This window comes from Malaclemys terrapin, chromosome 13 (assembly GCF_027887155.1).
Source record: "Malaclemys terrapin pileata isolate rMalTer1 chromosome 13, rMalTer1.hap1, whole genome shotgun sequence".
Lineage (NCBI taxonomy): Eukaryota > Metazoa > Chordata > Testudines > Emydidae > Malaclemys > Malaclemys terrapin.
The window spans coordinates 42,726,978-42,747,940 of record NC_071517.1 but is presented as its reverse complement, the minus strand read 5'-3'; the positions used below and the strand labels follow the sequence as shown (position 1 = coordinate 42,747,940).

At 52.3% G+C, this 20,963-nt stretch overlaps 2 protein-coding genes across 2 annotated transcripts; both read left to right on the top strand.

Moving 5' to 3' along the window:
- Window positions 1-3,219: 3,219 nt before the first annotated feature.
- On the top strand, window positions 3,220-4,247 carry LOC128847652 (olfactory receptor 2B2-like). Its single transcript, XM_054047237.1, has 2 exons — window positions 3,220-3,227; window positions 3,311-4,247. Exons 1-2 carry the CDS (start codon window positions 3,220-3,222, stop codon window positions 4,245-4,247), a joined length of 945 nt encoding a protein of 314 aa, XP_053903212.1.
- Window positions 4,248-9,074: 4,827 nt separating this feature from the next.
- LOC128847653 (olfactory receptor 2B2-like) lies at window positions 9,075-14,187 on the top strand. Its single transcript, XM_054047239.1, has 2 exons — window positions 9,075-9,082; window positions 13,251-14,187. The coding sequence occupies exons 1-2, from the start codon at window positions 9,075-9,077 to the stop codon at window positions 14,185-14,187; spliced, it is 945 nt and encodes a 314-aa protein (XP_053903214.1).
- The last annotated feature ends 6,776 nt before the right edge of the window (window positions 14,188-20,963 follow it).

The window sequence follows — 20,963 nt, the reverse complement described above, 5'->3', positions numbered from 1 at the left end:
CCGGTAGGAAGCATGGGCCACATTTACAAAGGGATTTAGGTGCCCGCAAGTGCAGATGGGTGCTAGGTGCCTAACTCCTATTGGGACCAAAGGAGTTAGAAAATCTTTTGCAAAATCACACTTGTTTCTTATCTGCATATTTAGCCCTATATGAGTCCATAATCCCCCTGAATAGCAGTGGGATTTGGGTGCATCATTCCTTAAAGTTGCTTTGGAAGCCCCCGCTCTTACTGCTCGTAGGATCAGGGTCTACCTTTTCATTAGTGGTACTGGGATTATTTTATTCTCGCCCTGAGTGTTTAGATCGTGGTCCCTGTCAGTCGCAGAGAGAAGTACATAAACATAAGAAATTCACGTTAAAGTGGCAGTAGAATCCTAGACATGTAGGGCTTGAGGGTACCTCCAGAGGTCATCTGAGCCATACCCCCACACTGAGACAGGAATGAGATTACCTAGACCATACTTGACCAGTATTTGTCCAACCTCTTCTTAAAACCCTCCCTGGACGGCATGGCATTCCGGGCTGCAATCCAGACTAATGAGGGGTTGGGTCACCCCTGCCCTGCTACCTTGGCTGCCTCACAATCTTTTGTTGTTGTAGCTTCCAACCTGGGTCACTCACAAGCAGCCTGCCAGCATGCAGGTCACACCCTGAGTGTCTGTGTATAGCCACGGCCCTGGTCCAGCAACTCTGACCCCAGCCGCCTGTCTGCAAACACCAACCACACTATGGCTTCCTGGAGCCTTGGTTACCACTTGCAGGGTGACTACAAGAAATTCCCAGGTCCAAATTCCCGCCGAAGACTTGGGTTCTGCACTGCCCGGCCCCTTCCTGGACAGCTCAGATATTGTAGGTCCGTTGCCTCTCTAAGGAGATCAATATCCAACAGTTTGCTACTTTAAATGGAGTTACCCCCACAATTCAGTTTAACTGCAGTTTGGATTATGGAATAAAACGTGTTTAACTACGAAGAGACAGGTTTCAAGTGAGTAAAAGTATAAGACATTCAAGTCAGAAATGGTTACAGGAGAAGTAAAGGGAAAACACTTCCTAGTACTAAAATTAACAAACTAGATTTGGCTCAAGGTGAATTCCCTTTCACATGTTCCCAGTAACATTGCTGAGCCAATTCTCAGATCAAGATCTGCTCCCAAAGTCCAAACGCTGTTTCTTTTGTCTTCTTAGGGGAAAGAGCGAGAGATGGATAGGGAGAGATCCCTTGGGGTTTTTCTCCCCCTCACTTTTATAGTCCAGTCACCCGTTGATATGCATTTTCTTGAGGGTTCTGCCTAGCTAAAGTTCATTCCTGCTGCAAGGATGGAGAAAAGGAGTCTAATGGTGAAGGAGATGCCATGCTGTTGTTTGCTTCAATGCAGATCGGGTTGTTCCTGCCCCACTTCCTTGCCAAAGACTGGCCACTTGATAAGTGATTGCCCATCGCCTTTGATGATACCTGGCTAGACTCCTTTGTGTTTAAGAAACTGATTTACCCAGACTTGTCTTGTAAACATATTTCCGACCTAATGGACATGGATAGGGTTACCATTCGTCCGGATTTACCCGGACATGTCCTCCTTTTTGTGCTAAAAATAGCGTCCGGGGGGAATTTGTAAAGCACTCACAATGTCCGGGATTTCCCCCTCCCCCGGCACAGCAGAGTGAGCGGCTGGGAGGGCTGCAGGAAAGTCCCGGGCTGGACTCCGGAGCAGCTGGAGAGGAGCTCCGCCCTGCATTCTGAGCAAGTGTCTCAGCACAAAGTGCAGCCCTCCCCTTTTGCAACTGGGAGCGGTTTCTGCCATGCAGGGTAGCAAAACGGGAGCGAGAGCACTTTGTGCTGATACAAGGGCAGCTCTCCCCTGCAACCCGGTCCGGACCTGGGACCGGGTTTTGTTGTGCAGGGCCAGGGACCGGGTTTTGTTGTGCTGGGGAGCTCAGCCACGTGTCCGGCTCGCACAGAGCCCAACACCCTGTTCTGAGCAGCAGGGTAAGGGGGGCAGGAGAAGGGGCAGGGAGGTTCTGGAGGGGGCAGTCAAGAAACGGGGGGGGAGCTTTTGGGGGGGAGTGGAGAAAGTTTTGGGCAGTCAGGGTACAGGTAGGGGGTAGAGTCCTGGTGGGCAGTTGGGGGGGGGTCTTAGGAGGGGGCAGTTAGGGGACAAGGAACAGGGAGTCTTAGGTAGGGGGTGGGGTTCTGGAGGGCAGTTAGGAGCAGGGGTCCCAGGAGGGGGCAGTCAGGGGACAAGGAGCGGGGGGGGTAGGGGGCTGGGAGTTCTGGGGGGGAGCTGTCAGGGGGCAGGAGTGGGGAGAGGGATCGGAGCAGTCAGGGGACAGGGAGCAGAGGGGTTTAGATGAGTTGGGAGTTCTGGGGGGGGGCTGTCAGGGGGCAGGAGTGCGGAGAGGGATCGGAGCAGTCAGGGGACAGGGAGCAGAGGGGTTTAGATGGGTTGGGAGTTCTGGGGGGGGGCTGTCAGGGGGTGGGGAGTGGTTGGATGGGGCGTGGGAGTCCCAGGGGTCTGTCTGGGGGTGGGGGTGTGGATAAAGGTTGGGGCAGTCAGGGGACAAGAGGCAGGGAGGCTTAGATAGTCCTGGGGGGCAGTTAGGGGCAGGGGTCCCAGGAGGGGGTAGTCAGGGGACAAGGAACGGGGGGAGGGTTGGGAGGTCAGGGGGGGCGGGAAGTGGGAGGGGCAGGGGCGGGGCTAGGGCGGGGCTCCTCCCGTCCTCTTTTTTGCTCGCTGAAATATGGTAACCCTAGACATGGAGAACAATTGATCACCATCCTCTTTACGACAAATTTTCACATAGTTGAAGACGGTTACCAGGTTCCCCTTCAGCCTTCTCTCTAGACTAAACATGCCCAGTTCTTTCACCCATAAGAGGGGCAGAGGACAGTTAGCGCTGCAAATTTGGGATCATAGGTTGGAGCCCCAGTCGCGACCAGGATCTGTACAAATACAGAATAAAAGGAACAAAACAAAACAGCCTCTGTCCCAAAGACCTTATAATCTAAGCATCCATTTATCTATCACATCCTATTGCTCCCACCAACTGCCACAGATCCAGTTTTCTAGGACACTTTAATTCCCTGATGTATGGATCTTCCTTTGTCACTAAGTGCCACAGAAACACAAAGCATTTCCCTGGCAGAAGGATCCTACCTGCCACCCAATTGGGCCAGATTTTCGATGACAAAGTCACAAGCGGGCGTGGTTCATTCAGAGCAAATGGGGCTGTCCTTGAATGTGTCTCCTTTGTGTATGGCTGTTGGGGTTCCTTTCATCCTTATCTTTGTCCCTTCTCGCTGCAGGAGGAAAGAGGGAACGGGAGCTCTCGGTGGGAGTTCATCCTAATGGGGATCTCTGACCAACCACACCTGGAGATGCTGCTTTTCGTGGTCTTTCTGGTCTTGTACGTCCTGAACCTGGTGGGGAACCTGGCCATCATTGTGGTCTTGTGGCTGGAACCCTGTCTCCACACCCCTATGTATTTCTTCCTCAGCAACCTCTCTTTCCTGGACCTTTGCTACACCACCAGCACCGTTCCTCAGATGCTGGTGAACATGTGCAGCAAGCACAAGTCCATCACCTGGGCCGGCTGTGTGGCCCAGCTCTACGTCTCCCTCTCGCTGGGCTGCACCGAGTGCCTCCTGCTGGCCGTCATGGCCTACGACCGCTACGTCGCCATCTGCCAGCCACTGCGCTACACAATCGTCATGAGCCGCCGCCTCTGCCTGCAGATGGCAGCCACCATCTGGTTGAGCGGCTTCAGCAACTCCATGCTGCAGACCGTCCTGACCGTGCGGCTGCCCCGGTGTGGGCAGAACCGGGTCAACCACTTCTTCTGCGAGATGCCGGCCCTGCTCAAACTGGCCTGTGTCGACACCTCCAGTACCGAGGCCGAGGCTTTTGCTGTCAGTGTGATCTTCCTGCTGGTGCCGCTGGGCCTCATCCTGGTCTCCTACAGCTACATCGTCGCTGCCGTTCTGAGGATTCGCTCGGCCCAGGGCAGGCTCAAGGCCTTCAACACCTGCGCCTCCCACCTGGCTGTGGTGTCGCTCTTCTACGGCACGGCCATTTTCACGTATCTACAGCCTCCATCCAGCTACTCCCAGGACCGGAGCAACATGGTCTCCCTCTTCTATGGCGTCATCGCCCCCATGCTGAACTCACTGATCTACACGCTGAGGAACAAGGATGTGCACGGGGCCCTAAGGAGGGTGCTGGGGAGGCTATTCGGGAGTAAGAAGACATGAGCCAGAGAAATGAATTGTGATTGGTTGGCTTGGTTGTCTATGGGGCAGCAGTTCTGATGCAGCCTCAGGCCAGGGGGACTGGCTGGCTCAGGGGGCCAGACAATAGAGCCTTTCCGATCTAGGAGGTCTGCATTTTAATCTGCCTGTTCATGTCCACACATGGCGCGGGTACTGGGAGACCAGAGGTCACTCACCATGAGCCCCAGAAGGCAGAAGAGCATTTCAAGGCTTGGTGGACAGTGTGGGGCACCTGGCTTTGAATGGAGGAGGTGGAGCGACGTGGGCATTTGAGAGTCATCTCTCTGCACCAGATCCAGCCAGCACAGACCACATCCCTGCCCCCCCAATATAAAATACCTTGGATTCTCTTTTATTGAATATTGATCTAACCCCCCGCCCCACCACCACCAATGTTGCCCCTTTTCTATTTAATTCTCTGGTATGGATCGTCTGGGAGCTTCTTCCCCCTTCTCAAGTTAAACTGCAGCTACTTCGGCATTTGGAGGGAAACAGCTGGCACCGATCATTGCTCCAAATTGTGGATGGGATCAATGAAGGTGTTAAACTCATTAGAATCAACTTTCCCCTCGGATTTTGCCTCTGTTCTCTCTAATTACCAAATATTGATCTAAAATCCCCTCAGATTTTCTCTTTATTGGCTATTGATAGAAATTTCCCTCCATTTTCCGACTCCTCAAGTCGGGTACTGTTCCTGCTAAATTATGGAATATTGATCTACAATCCCCCCAGATTTGGCCATTTTTCTCTTTAACTGCTGAATATGGGGAAATAAACTCTTTCACTTTGGGGTCTTCCCCCCCCCCATTTTAAATTGCAGCCACATCTGCTTTTGGAGGGAACCAGCTGACTTGTAGTTCTCGTCCCACATGCTGGATGAAGAAAAGGAGGATGTTAGATGTGGGGGTTCCCCCCTCCATTTTATGCTGCAAGAAATTCTCCTGGTCTTGGGAAGAAGTGATTAAACCAAATCTTTACCCCATGGGGTGAATGACTGCGGGAAGGAGGTTAAACATCTCAATGAACAACTTTCCCCTTGTGTAGGAGAATCAAATTCTTTTCTCTTGTGGAAATCAAAACCAGTGTGTTTGCTGATTCGAGTGACTTGTGCAATTCTGAACATACATCGAGGCTAGAAACCTTCACCCCTCCAGCTGGTAATTGACCTGACAGAGGCCGTCCATCACAGTTGGCCACATGAACGCTATCTCTGAGCTGTCCATCTTCAGCTTCCGCCCACTCCCAGTTGCCATGAAATCTTCATATTCAGGGTCCAGCCTCCATTCCCGTCTCTCCTGCTAAAGCGGAAAACCCAAAGGGACTGTGGAGTTGTAGCGTGGGCAGCAATGCATCTTGGGAAAGAGGGCATAGATATGAAAGAGCTGCATCCTTTCCAGCAAGACAGAGACCAGGGAAGCGATGAGATTAATTCCTGGTCTATCATGGAGGATAGGTCCATCAATCGCTATTAGCCAAGATGGCCAGGAACGCAACCCCAACCATGCTTTGAGTGTTCCTAGCCTTTGATTGTCAGAAGCTGGGAGTGAACAACAGAGAATGGGAGTCAGGGTCGATCCCTGGCTCTAGGCAAAAAAAATATTTTGTTTGTATGTAATTAATTCTAAAGCAATGAATGATAATAAAATAATGACTGCAATCAAACAATGATGACCATAAAATAAAATAAAACATCCATGGGCAGGCAGACTGAGCGAGACAGCGCCCCGAGGCGCTAGTGGAGCCACCAAGGGGCAGCTGGGCATGGAACCATCTTTGCATCCCTTGGGATCTGTAGCATCTTCCGTGCCCACATGGACCTTTCTGCTCTCTGCTCACTTCCACCTTTCCCAACTCTCCTGCCTTCTCCCACCCCAAAGAAACAACCTGCCCACCCCAATCCATACAAGTCCCCTGCCCTCCTCCAACCCCACACATATCCCAGCAGCCCTGACATACACATGGCTCGCCACAGCCCCCAGCACTTCAGTCCCCCTGGGCTAGCTTGATAGAGAGATAGTATTAGGATTTAGACAGATAGGTAGTGACTTCGTTTATTTTTAAGTTTGGAAAGTGCCCAGTTTTCTGCCCAGCACAGACACCTAAATGGAACAGAAGGCTAAGGTATAGACCAGCATTTTTCAAACTGGGGGTCCCGACCCAAAAGGGCGGTGCAAGGCTATTGTAGGGGGGTCATGAGCTCCCCTTTTTCCTTGCCTTCAGACCTGGGCAGCTGGAGAGAGGCAGCTCTGGCTGGCTGCCCAGCTCTGAAGGCAGCGCCACCATCAGCAGCAGCGCAGAAGTAAGGGTGGCATAGTACGGTTACTTAGCTCTAGAGCAGATGTGGCCCACGGGCAGTAGATTGCCCACCCCTGCTCTAGAGGGATCTGCACTGATGTTGGGAAAGCGAAGTCTGGTACCAAGTGTGTGTGTGGGGGGGTCATCACAGCCTGAAATATTTTCAACGTGGGGCCCAGCCAAAAAAGTTTGAGAACCCCTGATATACACACATGTCTCAGCCAGTGCCCTCTACTTGGGGCTGGGCCGGAGCCCCCTAGAGGAAAAAAGGCCCCATATCCCATCCCTAGATCATGGCTGAGCTCATGGTTTTGAAAACGTCTGGGCATGAGGAGATTCAGCACTCCTGACTGATGGTTTTATCCCTGATTTACACGGGAGGTGAGGGAGGAAAAGTTCAGTGGCACAGAACAGCGTGACCGTGTTTCTGTAGAGGTGTCATTCCCTAAGGTGTAAGTGAATCACGGACTGACAGGGGTTAGTAAGACATTTCTCAGCTGTCCATGAGATGTGTGTTGACACGTCCCCTGAAGATGGGCCAGCGTCGTAGGGGGGCTGAAAGTACTCGTGTGGGATCCAGCCTGGGGACTGGTACGTTCCTGTTAGATGTCTTTGTGCTGCGCTCCTCGCCAGCATGTGGAACGCACCCTGAGGTTGGGTCTCTCTTGACACCCTTTGATTGACTTCTCAACCTTCACGGAAAAAAATGTTAATGACCTGCCTGGCCCCTCTGTGGGCTCGTCAGAGTCATTGTGTCACAAACAGCAAGTGTCTTTAATGAGACCCAGAGTCCCCTCTCGACGCAACAATGCCCGTTGCGCTGCACCCCGATGCCTAATGAGGTGCCCTGGGGCAACAGCACCCAGCCCCTGGGCCCTAGCTCCTCAGGGGGCGGTCGGCACCAGGCAGATTCCAGACCTTCGTCTGCTTCGGGGAGGTGCTGGGTCTCTCTGCATGGACGTGCCACGGAACTGATTGAGGTGACACAGCGGAGAGTCCAGGCTCACCAGCTAAGGGCAGGGACAGAAAGGAGAGAGGCTTGACTGAGATCAGAGAAATGACCCATCGGGGAAAGTGTCCTGCCCTCTGCCTCTGCCAGACAGATCACTGGCCAGCTAGTCAGGTACCCCATGTCTCCCTGCCCCTGATCATTGGCCAGCTAGTCCAATGCCTCACACCCCCTGCCCCAGATCACTGGCCAGTTTTTCCAGTGCCCCATGCTCCCCTACCCCAGATCACTGGCCAGCTAATCCTTTTCCTCTGCAACGAATGAGGCCATTGGCCCTTCTAGCCCCGTAGTTCACTCCCTCCATCCTCCACACAAATTCACAGGCTCACAAACCCCTCCCCACAATAACAGATCAGATTTCCTCTCCACTCCCTGCTGGAGAGCACCTGATGAAGGAATATGCAAATATTCTACTCTCCCTTGCACACATGGGGAAACTGAGGCTCAGCGCCCAGATGATACTTGCCCAAAGTCAGTGGTGGAAGTAGGAATAGAACTGAGTGGCCCTCATTCCCAATCCAGTAGCCAAATCACTAGACCACACTGCCTTGCAGAAGGAAGGAAATGTTTATTGGACTCAGGCCTGGACTAGCCAATGTGCACTAGCTGCACTTGCATGGGGCCCCTGCAATTCCATGCACCAGGTCGCAACATCACTCACTCAAATTCAGCCTGTCCAACCCACCCCGCGTCACCTCTGTCACAATGGAGGGTTTGGCGCGGGATCGTGTGAGTGAGGGCTGGGTGGTGGGAGGGAGCGGAGTTGGGTGGCCAAGGTCGGGACAAGCTGATTTAATTCGGGATGGGAACCGACTGCCAAGCCAGGGATGTGCCGGTGAGTGGCTAGGAGGGGCCCAGTGGCAGTGGGTAAGGTGCTGGGCGTGAGTTTTGGGGTGAGTTGGGGAGGTGCGGGGGAAGTGTTCCACGGGGCACAGAACCCCCTAATTCTTTAATCCAGGCCTGCCTGGACTCCAACCCAAACAGCCCTTAGCTGAGTTTCAGCCTATTCTCACTTTCCCCGGACTCCACACATACATTCCTCTTCCACTGCTGGTAGTTTTCACACACCTCTAAATGGTCCTCCCAGTTCCCATACATGTTAGTGAAGGGAATTCTGGGTGCCTGGGGGTGCCTTGACCCCACCCACCCACTGCTGTGCCTGATATTAAGTCACTGAGTATTGCTCGGAATTGAAGAGAACCCAGGAGTCCTGCCTCCCAGCTCCCTGCTCTAACCCACTCCCCTCCCAGAGGTGGGAAGAGAACCCAGGCGTCCGGGGGGTCGCAGCTGTGACTTCCAGAGGTCACTGCTGTGCACTAACCCCAGCATCCTGCACTCAGCGCTGACTCGCTCTGAAAACTGTCTCAGCTCGACTCACCCCATGGGAAGGGACAATCCCGGCTCCATGACTGTGGGCCACAGTGCTTGGGCTGGGGTCACAACGCCAGCGATGGGTCTGAGGGCTGGGAGATGAGACCTGGGGTACAGGGGAGCCCTCGGTACAGATGGGGCTGTGACTAGCGTGGGGGTTGTGGCCCCAATTCTGGTGCATTGCTCAGGGGCTGGGGTCACTCCTCCCCAGGCCACTCTCCCCTAGACGGCGTTGCTGGAGCAGTCTCCTGCCCAACTGGGTGCACGGGGCCCTGGGGCATCGCAAACCGCACCAGCCAAGTCCCAGCCCCTTGGGAGGATTTAGGGAGTCACATCTCCCGCCCCCTTCCCGGCTCCAACATCCATAAGGGCCCTGCCTGCTCCCTCCCGTTCACCCATGGCCCCATGCACTCAGGGACAGCTATCATCAGCTGCACAAGCAGGAGCCTCCCACAGTCACAGAGACACAGGGCCCTTCTCAGCTGTGCTTCGGAGCTGGGGCAGCCCAGGCGTAATGTGACACCAGGGCTGGGGTAGGTCAGGGAGCAGGGACACAGCCTGGGATCCTACCTCCTTCCAGCCATCCACTGTACTTCTCCAGATCTATCCAGCTCTCTGGGTCTCTCCCCAACTCGCTATCCTTCTGCTCGTCTGTCTCTCTTTCTCTCCGTCTCTATCCTTCTATCCATCTACACCTCCAGCCTTCTATCCATCCACCTCTCTGCAGATCTCTCTGCTCTTCTACCCATCTCTTTATTGCTCCTTTTATTCATCCTTCTCTCTGTCTCTCTTTCTGTCCTAACAATTCACCTCTCATCCATCCTCTCCTCTCTCGGACTCTCCCTCTCTTTTCCTGTCCGTGCACGTCTGGCATCCATCAGTCCATCCACACTCTCTCTCCATTCCTCTCCCTCTCTCCATCTCTCTCGCTCCTCCCCATCTCTGGGATTTCTTTCGTTCTATCACTGTGGTCTCTGGGCTTCTAGTAGACCCTGCCAGCTGAGAGAGGCTGAGGGTATCCCTCCTAGCCTGAGGCAACCTGCCCGCAGGAACTTCACTCACACAGTGACCGGGCTTGTTTCCTGGTAGGCAGAGGGGGTACCCTGTGACCATGCAACACTGGCTCTGAGCATCCAGTTTGCCACATTCCCTTCCTTTTGAGACCCACCCCAGGGCCCCATCAGTGTGTGTGTGGGGGGGGGGGAGCAAAACCTGCAGCCTCTGGGCTTCCAGAGCTAGATGTGGACGGTGCTGACCCACGGCAGGGGGCAAACTTAGCTGGTCTCCCTGCCCCTGGAGCACCCTTAGACATTCAGCTCCACAGCTCGGGGCTGCCTTGTCCCAGGGACTAGGGGCTCAGTGCAGGGGAGCAGGGACTCCAGACTCTGCCCTGGCATCGGAGCATCTGAGCCACCCGGAGCTGCCCGGGCAGGAGGAACCTGGGGAGAGCAGAGCCGGAGGTGAATGGAGGTGAGTCCGGGTTTTTTTCCACCACTCGTTCCTGCTTATTACTGGGGAGGGTCCAGGAGCTGGGGAGCATGTGGGCTGGTTAGATTTCTTAGCTCTGTCCGATGGGTCTGATAAAACTTCCCTGCCTCCCAGGGGTGATGTGAGGAGAAACCCACTAGAGATTGTTAGGTGCTGAGATACTGTGGTGCTGGGGGGCAGACAAGTGCCATCGATTGGTAGATTTGGTTAGGGTTGGAATCTGTCTTATCCAGGGTCCCCTAACCCACAAACATGCAGGGATAACTTTGCACAGGTGAGTAGTTAATCACTTGGGCGAGGGTCTGCAGGATGGTGTTTGTAAAGTGCCGTGTAAACCTGTTGTCCTGTGAGGGGCCCTGATCCTGTAAAGATCTACGCACGTGCTTAATATAAGCCCACGGGCAACCCCACTGTAAGTGGTTTGGGTAAAGGAGATTAGGGCTGGTAGGAAGCATGGGCCACATTTACAAAGGGATTTAGGTGCCTGCAAGTGCAGATGGGTGCTAAGTGCCTAACTCCTATTGGGACCAAAGGAGTTAGAAAATCTTTTGGAAAATCCCACTTGTTGCCTATCTCCATATTTAGTCCTACATGAGTCCGTAATCCCACTGAATATCAGTGGGATTTGGGTGCATCATTCCTTAAAGTTGCTTTGGAAGCCCCAGCTCTAACTGCTCGTAGGATCAGGGTCTACATCAGGGGTCGGCAACCTTTCAGAAGTGCTGTGCCGAGTCTTCATTTATTCACTCTAATTGAAGGTTTTGCGTGCCAGTAATACATTTTAATGTTTTTAGAAGGTCTCTTTCTATAAGTCTATAATATAGAACTAAACTATTGTTGTATGTAAAGTAAATAAGGTTTTTAAAATATTTAAGAAGTTTCATTTAAAATTAAATTAAAATGCAGAGCCCACCAGACTGGTGACCAGGACCCAGGCAGTGTGAGTGCCACCGAAAATCAGCTCACGTGCCACCTTCGACACGCGTGCCATGGGTTGCCTACCCCTGGTCTACCTTATAATTAGTGGTGCTGGGATTATTTTATTCTCGCCCTGAGTGTTTAGATGGTAGTCCCTGTCAGTCACAGAGAGAAGTACTTAATCGTAATAGATTCATGTTAAAGTGGCAGTAGAATCCTAGACAAGTAGGGCTTGAGGGTACCTCCAGAGGTCATCTGAGCCATACCCCCACACTGAGGCAGGAATAAGATTACCTAGACCATACTTGACCAGTATTTGTCCAACCTCTTCTTAAAACCGTCCCAGGACGGCATGGCATTCCGGGCTGCAATCCAGACTAATGCGGGGTTGGGTCACCCCTGCCCTGCTACCTTGGCTGGCTCACAATGTTTTGTTGTTGTAGCTTCCAACCTGGATTGCTCACAAGCAGCCTGACAACATTCAGGTCACACCCTGCGTGTCTGTGTACAGCCACAGCCCTGGTCCAGCAACTCTGACCCCAGCAGCCTGTCCGCAAACACCAGCCACACTATGGCTTCCTGGAGCCTTGGTTACCACTTGCAGGGTGACCACAAGAAACTCCCAGTCCCAAATTCCCCCCCAAGACTTGGGTACTGCACTGCCGGCCTTCCTGGACAGTTCAGATATTGTACGTCCGTTGCCTCTCTAAGGAGATCAATATCCAACGGTTTGCTACGTTAAATGAAGTTACCCACACAATTCAGTTTAAATGCAGTTTGGATTATGGAATAAAACATGTTTATTTAACTACAAAGAGTTAGGTTTCAAGTGAGTACAAGTATAAGACATTCAAGTCAGAAATGGTTACAGGAGAAGTAAAGGGAAAACACTTCCTAATACTAAAATTAATAAACTAGACTTGGCTCAAGGTGAAATCCCTTCCACATGTTCCCAGTAACATTGCTGAGCCAATTCCCAGACCAGGATCTGCTCCTAAAGTCCAAAAGCTGTTTCTTTTGTCTTCTTAGAGGAAAGAGAGAGAGATGGATAGGGAGAGATACCTTGGGGTTTTTCTACCCCTTACTTTTATAGTCCAGTCACCCGCTGATATGCATTTTCTTGAGGGTTCTGCCTAGCTAAAGTTCATTCCTGCTGCAAGGATGGAGAGAAGGAGACTAATGGTGAAGGAGATGCCATGCTGTTGTTGCTTCAATGCAGATCGGGTTGTTCCTGCCCCGTTTCCTTGCCAAAGACTGGCCACTTGATAAGTGATTGCCCATCGCCTTTGATGACACCTGGCTAGACTCCTTTATGTTTAAGAAACTGATTTACCCAGACTTGTCTGGTAAACGTATTTCCGACCTAATGGACCTGGAGAACAATTGATCACCATCCTCTTTATGACAACTTTTCACATATTTGAAGACTGTTACCAGGTCCCCCTTCAACCTTCTCTCCTCTAGACTAAACATGCCCAGTTCTTTCACCCATAAGAGGGGCAGAGGGCAGCTAACAGTGCAAATTTGGGATCATAGTTAGGAGCGCCAGTCACGATCAGGATCTGTACAAATACAGAATAAAAGGAACAAAACAAAACAGACTCTGTACCAAAGACCTTATAATCTAAGCATCCATTTATCAATCACGTCCTTACCACCGTCCCTGATATATGGATTGTCCTTTGTCACTAAGTGCCACAGAACCACTTTTCTGCGACAAAGCATTTCCCTCGCAGAAAGATCCTACCTACCACCCAACTGGGCCAGATTTTCTCTGACAAAATCCCAAGTGGGCGTGGTTCATTCAGAGCAAACGGGGCTGCCCTTGAATGTGTCTCCCTTGTATATGGCTCTTGGGTCTCCATTTGTTCTTATCTTTGTCCCTTCTCCCTGCAGGAGGAAAGAGGGAACGGGAGTTCCCAGTGGGAGTTCATCCTACTGGGGGTCTCTGACCAACCACGCCTGGAGATGCTGCTTTTCGTAGTCTTTCTGGTCTTGTACATCATGAACCTGGTGGGAAACCTGGCCATCATTGTGGTCTTGTGGCTGGAACCCTGTCTCCACACCCCTATGTATTTCTTCCTCAGCAACCTCTCTTTCCTGGACCTTTGCTATACAACCAGCACCGTTCCTCAGATGCTGGTGAACTTCCGCAGCACCCACAAGTCCATCACCTGGGCCGGCTGCGTGGCCCAGCTCTACGTCTTCCTCTCACTGGGCTGCACCGAGTGCCTCCTTCTGGCCGTCATGGCCTACGACCGCTACGTCGCCATCTGCCAGCCGCTGCGCTACACAATCATCATGAGCCGCCGCCTCTGCCTGCAGATGGCGACCACCGTCTGGTTGAGCGGCTTCAGCAACTCCATGCTGCAGACCATCCTGACCGTGCGGCTGCCCCGGTGTGGGCGGAACCGGGTCGACCACTTCTTCTGTGAGATGCCGGCCCTGCTCAAACTGGCCTGTGTCGACACCTCCAGTACTGAGGCCGAGGCTTTTGCTGTCAGTGTGATCTTCCTGCTGGTGCCGCTGGGCCTCATCCTGGTCTCCTACAGCTACATCGTCATCGCCGTGCTGAGAATTCGCTCGGCCCAGGGCAGGCTCAAGGCCTTCAACACCTGCGCCTCCCACCTGGCCGTGGTGTCGCTCTTCTATGGCACGGCCATTTTCATGTATCTACAGCCTCCATCCAGCTACTCTCAGGACCGGGGCAAGATGGTCTCCCTCTTCTATGGCATCATCGCCCCCATGCTGAACTCACTGATCTACACGCTGAGGAACAAGGATGTGCACAGGGCCCTAAGGAGGGTGCTGGGGAGGCTATTCGGGAGTAAGAGGACATGAGCCAGAGAAATGAATTGTGATTGGTTTGCTTGGTTGTCTATGGGGCAGCAGTTCTGATCCAGCCTCAGGCCAGGGGGACTGGCTGGCTCAGGGGGCCAGGCAATGGAGCCTTTCCCATCTAGGAGGTCTGCATTTTAATCTGTCTGTTTATGTCCACACATGGCGCTGGGACTGGGAGACCAGAGGTTACTCACCATGAGCCCCAGAAGGCAGCAGAGCATTTCAAGGCCTGGTGGACAGTGTGGGGCACCTGGCTCTGAATGGAGGAGATGGAGTGATGTGGGCATTTGAGATTCATCTCTCTGCACCAGATCCAGCCAGCACAGACCATACCCCTGCCCCTCCCCCATATAATATACCTCAGATTCTCTTTTATTCAATATTGATCTAAAAAAACCCTCCAATGTTGCCCCTTTTCTATTTAATTCTCTGATATGGATAGTCTGGGGGCTTCTTCCCCCTTCTCAAGTTAAACTGCAGCTACTTGGGCATTTGTAGGGAAACTGCTGGTTCCGGTCATTGCTCCAAATTGTGGATGGGGTTAATGAAGGTGTTAAACTCATTAGAATCAACTTTCCCCTCAGATTTTCCTCTTTTTTTCTCTAATTACCAAATATTGATGTAAAATCCCCTCAGATTTTCTCTTTATTGGCTATTGATAGAAATTTCCCTCCATTTTCCGACTCCTCAAGTCGGGCACTGTTCCTGCTAAATTATGGAATATTGATCTACAATCCCCCCCAGATTTGGCCATTTTTCTCTTTAATTACTGAATATGGGGAAATAAACTCTCTCACTTCGGGGTCTTTTTCCCCCCTCCCATTTTAAATTGCCGCCACATCTGCTTTTGGAGAGAACCAGCTGGCTTGACTTCTCATCCCACATGGTGGATGAAGAAAAGGAGGATGTTAACCCCCCTCTGAGCTACTTTCTTCTCAGATTTGACCCTTTACTCATACATTCTCAAACAGAGATCTCGCACCCTCTCAAATATTTTCCCTTTTCTCTAAGCTGTTGAAAGTTCATATGAAATGGCTGCAGATTTGGAGTTCTCCCCTCCATTTTATGCTGCAAAAATTCTCCTGGTCTTGGGAAGAAGTGATTAGGCCAAATCATTATCGCATGGGGTGAATGACTGGAGGAAGGAGGCTAAACATCCCAATGAACAACTCTCCCCTTCTGTGGAGAATCAAATTCTTTTCTCTTGTGTAAATCAAAACCAGTGTGTTTGCTGATTCGAGTGACTTGCACAATTCTATATTCAGATATTAAAGAGCTGCATTTTTATTCAGCAAGACAGAGACCAGGGAAGAGATGAGATTAAGGCCTGGTCTATCATGGAGGATAGGTCCATCAATCGCTATTAGCCAAGATGGCCAGCGATGCAACCCCAACCATGCTTTGAATATCCCTAGCCTTTGATTGCCAGAAACTGTGAATGGACAACAGGGAATAGATCATTTGATGATTGCCCTGTTATGTTCATTCCCTCTGAAGCACCTGGCATTGGCCACAGATAAAAGACAAGATACTGGGCTAGGTGGACCATTGGTCTGACCCAGTATGGGCATTGTTATGTTCTTATGTACTAAAAATTAGATTGACCTAGCTACATTACTCAGGGATGTGAAAATGTTTTTGCCCTGAGCACTGCAGTTATCTCAATCTAACCCCCGGTGCAGACACGGCTAGGTCGAAGGAAGAATTCTTCTGTCAACCTAGCTACCGCCTCTCAGAGAAGTGAATTAATGACATCAATGGAAAAACCCCTTCCATCGATGTAGGAAGGGTCTACAGAGACCAGCTCTGTGCCAGGGATGGCCACTAATCTCTGAGTCTTGTGGAGCAGGATCTTAGAGCATGGGAATTTGTGACTCTTTCTTGTTGCGATGACTTTTAATATTTGCCTGAATATTCTTCTTTAAACAGCAGCTCCGGAGAAAATAAAGTCCCTGTCCAAGAAAGAGCTTCGCAAAGGATGTTTGCCTGATGTGTAACCTTGTACTATTTGTTAAAGGGCTTGAGGATCATTTGGGCTGAAAGGGGCTGTACATCATTCTCAGTGGCTCCATTCAAGATGTAGCAGGAAGGCGGCAATGTCCAGTGGTTAGAGAGGGTCTGCTGATGAAGGGAAGGTAGAAGAAGGGAATTTGAAGCCAGTGGGAGTCTGGACTCCTGGCTTCTGTTCTCAGCTCTGGGAAGGGAATGGGTCTAGTGGGTCAGCGCAGAGAGGAGACTGGGAGTCTGGGTGGATCCCTGGCTCTAGGCAAAAAAAAATATTTTGTCTGTATGTAATTAATTATAAAGCAATGAATGATAATAAAATAGTGACTGCAATAAAGCAATGATGACCATAAAATAAAATAAAACATCCATGGGCAGGCAGACTGAGCGAGACAGCGACACGAGGGGCTAGCGGGGCCACTAGGGGGCAGCTGGGGAGATTGTCCATATCGCTGCAGTTTAACAGGTGTATCACCAGGCGTGGCAGAATTCCAGTTTTATGTTTTTCTAACTTCAACGTTTATTTTTAAGCATTTTTTAATTTTAATCATTTAAATCGTTGGTGTTGCAGGAATTAAGCAGGATCGGCAAGAAATTAGATCTGTTGGCTTCTTTTGCTTTGCCTTCCAGTTTCTGCGATTCAGATCGCACTCCTATAACAACTATGTCCCAGCCGCATTTCATTCTCTGGGCTGTCTGTATTGACTGAACTTTAGGTAGCTCAACCCTCAGGCTAAGGGTCTAGATCAGAGGTGGGCAAACTACGGCCCACGGGCCACATCTGGCCCGGGGGATCATCCTGCCCGGCCCTCGAGCTCCCGGCCAGGGCGGCTAGCCTCCAGCCCGTCCCCTGCTGTCCCGCTCCCCCACAGCCGCGTGCTGCGCCGCCACCGCTCTGGCCCTCCACTCCTGCTGGGCAGCGTGGCTGGCTCCGGTGTGGCTGCGAGCTCCTGCTATTTTGAGCAGCATGGTAAAGGGGCAGGGAGCAGGGGGGTTTGGATAACGGGCAGGGGATTCTGGGGGGCAGTCAGGGGACAGGGAGCGGGGGGGTTGTATAAGGGGTTGGGTCTCGCAGGGGCGGTTAGGAGTGGGGGGTCCCGGGAGGGGGCGATCAGGGGACAAGGAGAAGGGGCGTTGGATGGGTCAGAGGTTCTGATGGGGACAGTCAGGGGGCGGATGGGGGCGGGGCCAGGCTGTTTGGGGAGGCACAGCCTTCCCTACCCAGACCACCATACAGTTTCGCACCCCGATGTGGCCCTCGGGCCAAAAAGTTTGCCCACCCCTGGTCTAGATAACGAATAGAGGTTAGAGAGATGAGGTCGTTGAGGCAATATCTTTTATTGGATCAACTTCTGTTGGTGAAAGACAAGGTGCCGAACTACAAGCAGGGCCAGCTCCAGGCACCAGCGCAGCAGGCAGGTGCTTCGGACGGCCAACGGAAAGGGGCGGCATGTCCGGGTCTTTGGCGGCAACTCGGTGCGAGTCCCTCGGTAGAGCTGCCGCCGAAGTGCTGCCGATCGTGGCTTTTCTTTTTTTTTTTTTTGTGCAGCTTGGGGCGGCAAAAACGCTGGAGCCGGCCCTGACTACATGAAGAAGTTGATCCAATAAAAGATATTACCTCAGCCACCTTGTCTCTCTAATATCTTGCACCCAACATGGCTACAACAACCCTGTGATAGATAGATAGATAGATAGATAGATAGATAGATAGATAGATAGATAGATAGATAGATAGCATTAGGATTTAGACAGATAGGTGGTGACCTAGTTTATTTTTAAGTCTGGAAAGTTCCCAGTTATCTGCCCAGCACAGACACCTACATGGAACAGAATGCTAAGCTATAGACCAGCATTTTTCAAACTGGGGGTCCGGACGCAAAAGGGGGTCACAAGGGAATTGTAGGGGGGTCATGAGATCCCCTTTTTCCTTGCCTTAAAACGCGGGCAGCTGGAGAGAGGAAGCTCTGGCCAGCTGCCCAGCTCTGAAGGCAGGGCCACCATCAGCAGCAGCGCAGAAGTAAGAGTGGTGTACGGTTAGTTAGCTCCATAGGGCTCTGCACTGATGTTGGGAAAGCGATGTCTAGTACCAAGAGTGGCAGGAGGGGGTGTGTGTGTGTCATCACAGCCTGAAATATTTTCAAAGGGGGGCCCAGCAAAAAAAGTTTGAGAACCCCTGATATAGAATCATAGAATATCTGGATTGGAAGGGACCTCAGGAGGTCCTCTAGTCCAACACCCTGCTAAAAGCAGGACCAATTCCCAACTAAATCACTAAATATAGACACATGTCTCAGCCAGTCCCCTCGACTTGGGTCTGGTCTAGAGCCCCCAGGGGAAAAAAGGCCCCATATCCCATCCCTAGATCATCGCTGAGTTCATGGTTTTGAAAACGTCTGGGCATGAGGAGATTCAGCACCATTCCGTGATGGTTTTATCCCTGATTGACACTAGAGGTGAGGGAGGAAAAGTTCACTGGCACAGGACAGCGTGACCGTGTTTCTGTAGAGGTGTCATTCCCTAAGCTGTAAGTGAATCACGGACTGACAGGGGTTAGTAAGACATTTCTCAGCTGTCCATGTGGCGTGTGTTGACACGTCCCCTGAAGCTGGGCCAGCGTTGGAGGGGGGATGGAAGGACCCGGGTGGGATCCAGCCTGGGGACTGGTACGTTCCTGTTAGATGTCTTTGTGCTGCGCTCCTCCCCAGCATGTGGAACGCACCCTGAGGTTGGGTCTCTCTTGACGCCCTTTGATTCACTTCTCAATCTGGCACAGAAAAAAATGTTAATGACCTGCCTGGCTCCTCCATGGGCTTGTCAGCCTCATTGTGTCACAAACAGCAAGTGTCTTTAATGAGACCCAGAGTCCCCTCTCGACGCATCAGCTGCGAGTGGGAGCCAACATGCTAACAATACCCGGTGCGCTGCACCCCGATGCCTAATGAGGTGCCCTGGGACAACAGCACCCAGCCCCTGGGCCCTAGCTCCTCAGGGGGCGGTCGGCACCAGGCAGGTCCCAGATCTTCCTCTGTTGCAGGAGGGGCTGGGTCTCTCTGCACGGAGCTGCCACGGAACTGATTGAGGTGACACAGCAGAGAGTCCAGGCTCACCAGCTAAGGGCGGGGACAGAAAGGAGAGAGGCTTGACTGAGATCAGAGAAATAACCCCTCGGGGCAAGTGTCCTGCCCTCTGCCTATGCCAGACAGATCACTGGCCAGTGAGTCCAGTTGCCTCATGTCTCCCTGCCCTAGATCACTGGCCAGCTAGTCCAGTTCCCCCATGTCTCCCTGCCCTAGATCACTGGCCAGCTAGTCCAATGCCTCACATCCCCCTGCCCCAGATCACTGGCCAGCTAGTCCAGTGCCCCATACCCCCCTGCCCCAGATCATTGGCCAGCTAATCCTTTTCCTCTGCAATGAATGAGGCCATTGGCCCTTTTAGCCCTGTAGTCCACTCCCTCCACCCCTGCCCCCAAATTCACCGGCTCACAAAACCCTCCCCACAATAACAGATCAGATTTTCTCTCCACTCCCTGCTGGAGAGCACCTGATGAAGGAATATGCAAATATTCTGCTCTGCCTTGCACACATAGGGAAACTGAGGCTCAGTGCACAGATGATACTTGCCCAAAGTCAGTGGTGGAAATAGGAATAGAACTGAGTGGCCCTCATTCCCAGTATAGTGGCCAAACCACTAGACCACACTGCCTTGCAGAAGGAAGGAAACGTTTATTGGACTCAGACCTGGACTAGCCAATGTGCACTAGCTGCACTTGAATGGGGCCCCTGCAATTCCATGCACCAGGTCGCAACATCACTCACTCAAATTTGGCCCGTCCAACCCCCCCCCCGCGTCGCCTCTGTCACAATGGAGGCTTTGGCGCGGGATCGTGCGAGTGAGGGCTGGGTGGTGGGAGGGAGCAGATTTGGGTGGCCAGGGTCGAGAGAAGCTGATTTCATTCGGGATGGGAGCTAACTGCTGAGCCAGGGGGTGCGCTGGTGAGTGGCTAGGAAGGGCCCAGTGGTGGTGGGTAAGGTGCTGGGGGTGAGTTTTGGGGTGAGTTGGGGAAGTGCGGGGGCAGGTCTGTGGGTGACGGGACTGCTGGGAGTTGGGATGAGTTGGGGAGAATGGGGGTGCTGGGGAGAAGGGGTTGGGGGCTGGGATTTTGCAGACTGTACCCAGGGGGACTGAGGTGTGGGGGGCTGCGGCGAGCCGGGTGTATGTCAGGGCTGCTGGGATATGTATGGGGAAGGAGGGGAATTTGGGGGTATGTCTGAGGGGAGGGACATGTGTTGGGTGGGATGGGAGGGACATCCGGGGGTCTGTGTGGGGTGGGGGCCTTTTGCTGTCTAGTTTATGGAAGGTGGGGGGACTCTCAAATTCCACAGTGCACAGAGCCCCTATTGTCTTTAATCCAGGCCTGCCTGGACTCCAACCCAAACAGCCCTTAGCTGAGGTTCAGCCTATTCTCACTTTCCCCGGACTCCACACACACATTCCTCTTCCACTGCTGGTAGTTTTCACACACCTCTAAATGCTTAGCGAAGGGAATTCTGGGTGCCTTAGGGTGCCTTGACCCCACCCACCCACTTCTGTGCCTGATATTAAGTCACCGAGTATTGCTCGGAAACGAAGAGAACCCAGGAGTCCTGCCTCCCTGCTCCCTTGTCTAATCCACTCCCCTCCCAGAGGTGGAAAGAGAACCCAGGCATCCGGGGGGTCGCAGCTGTGACTTCCAGAGGTCACTGCTATGCACTAACCCCAGCATCCAGCAT